This window comes from Rosa chinensis, chromosome 7, assembly GCF_002994745.2.
Source record: "Rosa chinensis cultivar Old Blush chromosome 7, RchiOBHm-V2, whole genome shotgun sequence".
In the NCBI taxonomy this organism is placed as follows: domain Eukaryota; kingdom Viridiplantae; phylum Streptophyta; class Magnoliopsida; order Rosales; family Rosaceae; genus Rosa; species Rosa chinensis.
In genome coordinates, this window is record NC_037094.1 from 59,681,943 (window position 1) to 59,688,897 (window position 6,955).

At 40.7% G+C, this 6,955-nt stretch overlaps 1 protein-coding gene across 2 annotated transcripts; it reads right to left on the minus strand.

Annotated features, from left to right (window-relative positions):
- Window positions 1-1,447: 1,447 nt before the first annotated feature.
- On the minus strand, window positions 1,448-5,205 carry LOC112175868 (disease resistance protein RUN1-like). Of its 2 annotated transcripts, none has more exons than XM_024313612.2 (4): window positions 4,525-5,205; window positions 3,000-4,101; window positions 2,447-2,725; window positions 1,448-2,328 (listed from the first exon to the last, which is right to left on the minus strand). In XM_024313612.2, the coding sequence occupies exons 1-4, from the start codon at window positions 5,142-5,144 to the stop codon at window positions 1,840-1,842; spliced, it is 2,490 nt and encodes an 829-aa protein (XP_024169380.1). In that variant the 5' UTR covers window positions 5,145-5,205; the 3' UTR covers window positions 1,448-1,839. The 2 variants fall into 2 exon arrangements, with proteins under 2 accessions (XP_024169380.1, XP_024169381.1); XM_024313613.2 differs by having other exon boundaries at window positions 2,142-2,328; window positions 2,442-2,725.
- Between the last annotated feature and the right edge of the window lie 1,750 nt (window positions 5,206-6,955).

Sequence of the window (6,955 nt, forward strand, 5' to 3'; positions counted from 1 at the left end):
GAGCAGTTGCAGGTTTTAGTTCAACTTTTTGCTCACAGATAAAACCGAAATGATGCAAAATATAGAGATGGTAGAAATTGAGTTGGAAGGGTTTTTTTTTTCTTTTCTTTAGAAAGCAACCGCAAGACACTTGACAAATGCTCTGTTTGGACTCTTGAACAAGGCAACGATACAGATGCCAGGGTCAATGTAATGTGGCATTCTTTAATAAAGTATCCTACAGATCGCTCTGCCACCCCATACTTAGAAAGATCAAAATGCTAAAATCATTACTCAATTTACAACAATTTGAGTCCTCTCGTTTCTGAAGGGTTGGTGCAGATAGTGCTCAAACCATGAAGACATCAGTACAGTATGTCATAGAACATGTTTTGCTTCAGTTTTCCTTTCAAATAATTCTTCATCCTTGGCCACTGTAGTAGTTGCATTAGCTGCATAACACTTCAATTTACTATTTTTCATCATCTCAATGGGAAAGTCTGGCATCATATCTGTTTTAGGTCAACGGACACATCGCACATCATCATTAAAGGACTGGCTGAGGGTAAAATATTTGCGTGGACACATTGGGAGTCTGCTCAATGCTTTAAGGTACATCTACTTTGTAAACTACAAATTGACCTTGGGCCGATGTATAGTTTTACCATATTTTCCATATTGCAAGTATTGATGTATTTTCTTTCAAAGGAATGGATCAAACACCCGAAGGTATTTTATATGGTCGTTCCTGGATTCGCTTGAGCTGTTGGATGGCTATAAATCGAGCTACGGCCTATACTACGTTGATTTGGACGACCCTGATCTGAAAAGACATCCTAAACTCTCTGCTCATTGGTACTCCCAGTTTTTAAAGAGGCAAAATATCACTGCAGTCTGATAACACAATGGTAGAAACCTTGCTACATGATCTCTCCATGATAGTTTTATTAAACAAAATTGACTGAGGTGTTCTGGTTTATGGGTGCACATGTATGTTGGATTAGAGGCGTTATCTCTTTATTTATTCTCGCATCTGTTTTCTTGATTTCTTGTATGCTGGATTAGAGGTGTTATCGCTTTAATGAGGTGCTCCGATTTTTGCCACCCCTTCTAGACTCCAATCCCACTTTTTGTTCTTGTGCTCATAATATCATTAATATGTGAATATAAACAAGTGCAAGATGCAGATAACTGAAGGAGATAGAAGGGCTAAATCCAACCACTGCATAGCCGCTCCTGTGTTGCATTTTCAAGGGTTATTTACTTAGCTTGTAGCACTAGGCAGTCAATTCAAATTCAGAAAATAACTGTATAAATTACCACATTTAGCACAGCTAATTTCTAGTGCCTTAGTGTTACAGCTTACAAGGACTAGAAGTTGCATGCCAACTTCTCAGTTCCATAAGACGGAAACTCCAAATGATTCAATTTTGTGTATGCTCTAACTACTTTATAATATGACAACTCGATTCATATATGCATGCACTCAACAAATTTACAAACTCTATACATGATTATATTGACATCACGTACAGGTCAAACTTTTTATCCTTACAAGACCATCTTTCCCACTTTTCCAATAAGGAATGGCGTTAGAACAACTAATGAGTGTAGATAGAATGTCCGGTGACTCCGGTCCTTATTAATACATGCTCAGAGAAATTATAGGTTAATACTGCACAGGAAAATGAAAATCATGAGTCTGATATGAGGAAAAAGAAGGGTATCGGCTCCTCCCATGACAGCAACATAACACCAAGAGTCAGAGAAAAGATCTAACGTTAACAATCTGAGGCGCATCACCCTATCAGCTTCCTTCAATACTTCACTTTCAGCTTATTTTCTCTGCTAATTCTCTGATCAGAATTCATACTCGATTGGATTGGCTAGGTCCTGATGTCTCATGCATCCTTGCGGTACTAATGTCCCATCCCGGGAACGTCGTTTTAGTCCCTTCAGGCCTTGTCGAGATAAAAAGTCCAGGTTCCTCATCTTATCTACAGAGGATGGTACTTCACTTATGGCTGTGCCACTTATAACAAGAGTTTTCAAACAAATCATTTTTCCTATATGCTTGCTCAAATTCTCAAATCTCGAACAACCAGAAAGAACAAGAGTCTTAACATGAATCAACTTATAAAAGTCCTCCGGAAGGTCCTTGAGCATTGTGCAGCCTTTAAGATTTAGCAAAGCAAGTCCATATAGAAACCCAATGGACTTGTCAATTTCTGGCAAACTTACACAGTCTTTAAGGATCAAGTACTTTAGATATGGGAGTTGTGAAAAGTCTGGTGATTGTCTTAGGTAATGTGAATGACTGAGATTAAGTATCTCCAATTTCCCAAGCCGCTGTTAGACATCACCAAAAGAAGAAAAAGAAAAGATCAAAAATCCAAAAAGAAGGAAAGGAGAGCGTGACGTAATGTATTAATCCAGAGGGAAGATGTTTGAAAGTTTCTTACTATACCCTGGAATCCTCCCAAACTTGTACGAGATTGCTGTACCGCAGGTCAATAGAAACGAGGTCTGGTTCATTAAGAAATTCATTTCGTATGACCTGCAGAGAGAATCCTCGCAAGCAGAGCCATCTTAACTTTTTGGGAAACTGGTTGCAGTCTCCAGTGAGTTGTACATGGTTGAGTTGGAGCAATTTCAGTCTCCTCATGTTTCTAAATGCTTCTGTACTGAAATTCAAGTTGTCAGATCTTTGCATATTTAGAGCGAGTCCTTCAGTCTCTTCAGTTCCCTGTTAACAGAAGGCACTAAATTAATAAAAAAGGATTATTCCCATGTGAGAATATGATTTATCCACAGGCGTGCTGAAGAGTCATGAATGCATTTTAACTTTCTTACTGCCACAATGAAATGACTGGATTGCGGACACTAGAATATGAAATTAATGAAGCAGTACTATTAGCATTAGAGATGGGATGGTTTTGTGTAATTGAGCACTGCTTCTTCACCATTAGTATTAGAGTTAGGATGCCTATGCTTGTCTTGATTGGGCTGGAAGTACTTACAGATTCATCTGTCAAAACATCTAATACATCTTCTTGACGCCACAATCTACTACGTCTTTCAGGGTGGTTTGGGGATTCTTCACGAACAACTTCTCTGCCCATGTCTCGAAGCAAATCATGCATCATGAGCTTGTTTTTCTCACTAACAGTTACAAGGCAACGTTGGAGCAGGACACTGATTTCTATTTCTGGAGAAAAACCACAGCCCTTCAGTATATTTATGACATAGTTCTTGTCCATTCCGATGAAGTAACAACATATATGAAGGAATATGTTCCTCTGGCTCTCATCAATTGCATCAAAGCTTATTCTGAGCCTTGACTGAATTCTGCCATCAGGAATTTTTTCCAATTTCTTCAGTGTGCTATTCCAATCTCCTATGCTCCTTCCAAAGAGGAAAGACCCTAAAATTTCTAGAGCCAGTGGTAAACCTCCACAGTAAGTAACCACTCTTCTTGAGAGTTTGATATAGTCTTCATTAGGAGAAGAATTTTGAAAGGCATGCCAACTGAGGAGCTCAAGAGCTTCTTCTTCATTCATTCCTTGAGTCAGATGTATGGTATCCACTTCCACTAGTTCTAGCAAATGTCGATCTCTTGTTGTTATAATAATTCTACTTCCCGGACCAAAGGAATCATGCCTTATCGCCAATGCATTCAATTGATCCTCATGATCTACATTGTCAACAATGACAAGTACCTTTTTGCTTCCAAGTCGTTCTTGTATCACATTGATCCCTCTGGAAACACCACCTACCGGTATCTTGGTTGGTTTTAAGACATCATAAATAAGTCTTTCTTGCAAGATAATCTTACCATTTGAGTCCTTTGCAGTTTCCCTAACATCTTCTAGGAAACATCTACCGTCAAAGTCATGATAAAATTTGTTATAGATGGCTTTGGCAACTGTTGTTTTGCCGATTCCACCCATACCCCAAATTCCAACCATGCGAACATCATTATCTAATCCAACATCTAAACATTTACTAATATCTTGAACACGAGAATCTATTCCAACTGGGTAGGCAGCTAAATTCAAGCATGGGGTGGTCAGCTGTCTGCAGATCTCGTCAACAATGCTTTTGATAAACTCTGCTTCAGGCCTGTCAGTTAGATTCAGAAGAAGAAATAACACTCATCATGCAATTACAAGATGAAAACGGATTAATATCTAATCATAGTGAGAAGACAGTTGGACAGGAATCAAAACAAGGGTGATGGAAGCTCTGTACATCCCCTAATGTAGAGTTGTAGACAACTAGGAACTGATTTTCGTATACCCTCTCCATTCCAAATCTACCTTCTAGTGTTTCTTATAAGATAAAATATAATCTTCTTTGATACAAAATTAAGATGAATGTAATAAGTGAAAGCATTTTACCTATTCCTTAATTCTACTCCCCTTTCTGGCCCCAGGCACTTTCTTCAACAAAGAAAACAAAGAAGGTCCAAACTGAAAAGATACAAGATGATCGACCAAAAGGGAAAAGGTGTAGAGAGCAGCAATATAAAGATGTAAGTATTACCTATCAGCAATATCGAAGCCGGCCAAATTTGCAGCTCCGTTAAGAGCAGCTCTCCACCTCGCTATCTTTTCTGTACCCTGCTGTCTAGCTTCATATTTCTTTCGTACATCATCAGTAACCGTTCGTCCAATAAGTACTCCTGCTTGGATAATTGCTCTTCTCCACCAGCTGGGTACTTGATTTCTAGCTTCATGTTTCTCAAATGCCTTACCAAAACTACCCTTCTGCTTCCTGACATCCGAAGGATCAACATGATAGAAAATTGGGAAAACCAACTGCCCCAGTGTTCGTCTACACTCCATGATCTGCACCAGCTCCTCAAGACACCAACTTGAATCCGCATAGTTCTCTGAGAAGACGATGAGAGAGATCCTACACTCTTGGATTATCCGCACCAATTCCTCTGATATGTTCTCCCCTCTTCTTAGTCCCTCGGCATCCCTAAACGTCCTGACTCCGGCACCAACTAGTGCCGCGTAGAGGTGGTCCGTGAAGGTCCTGCGTGTATCGTTACCTCGGAAGCTCAAGAACACGTCGTAGGTTATCCGATGTGTGTCCCAGTCCGGTAAGGATGGTGGCTCGAGTGGTAATGATGAAGATGATGGCTCCGGTGACTTCATTTCTACTGTGGACAACGGAATGCAGAGGCAGGATCAAGTCGAGGAGTCAAGTCCCCCGGAGGTTGACTTCTATAAACTAAATGAGGTGGAACTTTGGGCTCTTTAGTTTCGTATATAGAGACGGAAAAGTCACTATTTTGTTGTCGTGGCCTAAACTAAGAACATCGTTCGAAACCGGATAGCGTGATTAGCGTCTATTGTTTTTCCTTTTTTTATTTTTTATTTTTTTTTTTTATGACTCGATATTATTTTTCCTTGAAATTAGTAGGGCTGGCAAATTCTCCCGAACCAAACCGTACCAACCGCATCCGAGCCGAGCCAAGTGAATTGGTAGCCGAAAACTTGGTAACCGAAGTCTTGGTACGGTACAACCGTACCGACTCCACATACACGGTACGGTAATGGTTTCAATTTTCACATATACATGGTATACCGTACCGTACCGAAAACATGTATCATACTCATATTTTTTTAAATTTTTTATTCTTTAGTCTTCTTCTTTTGGACTCTTCTTCTCTCTTCTGAGTCTTCTCTCTTCTCTTTCTTCTTTCTTCTTTCTTCTTTTTCTTTCTTTTCCCCGTCTCTTCTGTCCCTCTTCTTATCTTCTTCTTTTTAGTTTTTTATTCTTCTCTCTTCTTTTTGGACGACTCTTCTCTCTTCTCTCTTCTCTTTCTTCTTCTTCTTTTTCTTTCTTTTCCCGTCTCTTCTTCTTCTTCTTCTTCTTCTTCTTCTTCTTCTTCTTTCCCATCCCTTCTGATTCTTATCTTTTTCTTCTTTCAAGGTCATTTCTTCTCTTTCTTCTTTCACCTCAGTCTCTCTCTCGAATCCAAGCTCATCAGCCCTCAAACTTTGTTGCTGTCACTCCCGCTGTCGTCGAACGGGCTCTGGCCGTAGGCGACAATGGTAGATGGGAGGAGGAAGGAGAGTTCAGGGGAGCTGAAAGGTGGGGTTTCGGATCTTGCAGACCTAGAGGGGTTGGGATTTGGAACTTGGTTGCTGGTTTGGGGTCGGAGGAGATTGAAACGGATCTCGACCATCAGTTTGGGGGAGTCGGCGCGATCTGGGCGGTGGTAGAGGGATGGCAGTGGAGTCGACGCGATTTGGGTGGTGGTGGAGGGATGGCAGTGGTGGTGGTGGTGTCGGGTTGGGGTTGACTCTGCAAGATCTGGGCTTGCCTTGCCTAGCAGGCTTAATTCTTGGGCTCTGGCCAGATCGTGGCCCAATCTTAAACTCGGTTGGAGGCCCAACCAACCGATACCGAGAAGTTGGTAACCGAAGTCTTGGTACCGGTACCGGTACTGGTACTTCATTTTGTGTACCGATAAGCTCTGGTACAGTAGGTGGTTTTAGACTTGAAGGCCCGGTACTGTACCGAACCCAACCCTAGAAATTACCATGAAAAATAGTCCTAGGTTCCTTTTATAGTGGAGGGAATTTGTCTAATGTGCAGATCTGCATGTAGATTGATTACGTAGCCACGTGCATGGCACGTGGTGACATTTTGTAAAGGTTAACCAGATTTTACCAGTCTCACCATATGTTGGAAAGCAAAACCTAGCACATTTCAATAACGGTTTCTCCAATAGTGCGCTTGGATCATACTTAACAGTGTAGAACTGCGATTTCTGATAATAAAAGAGGAATCTATTAATAGTACATGATCAAATTTTCGAGAAACCATGGATTTCACCAGCAATTCAATCAACTTGGGACCTAAAACTACAAGATCATCGAACCACCATGTTGCACGAGAGAAGCTGGTTTTCAAACTCTTAGTGCTTTTAGTGTTGCACAAAAATCGAATGCCAGAG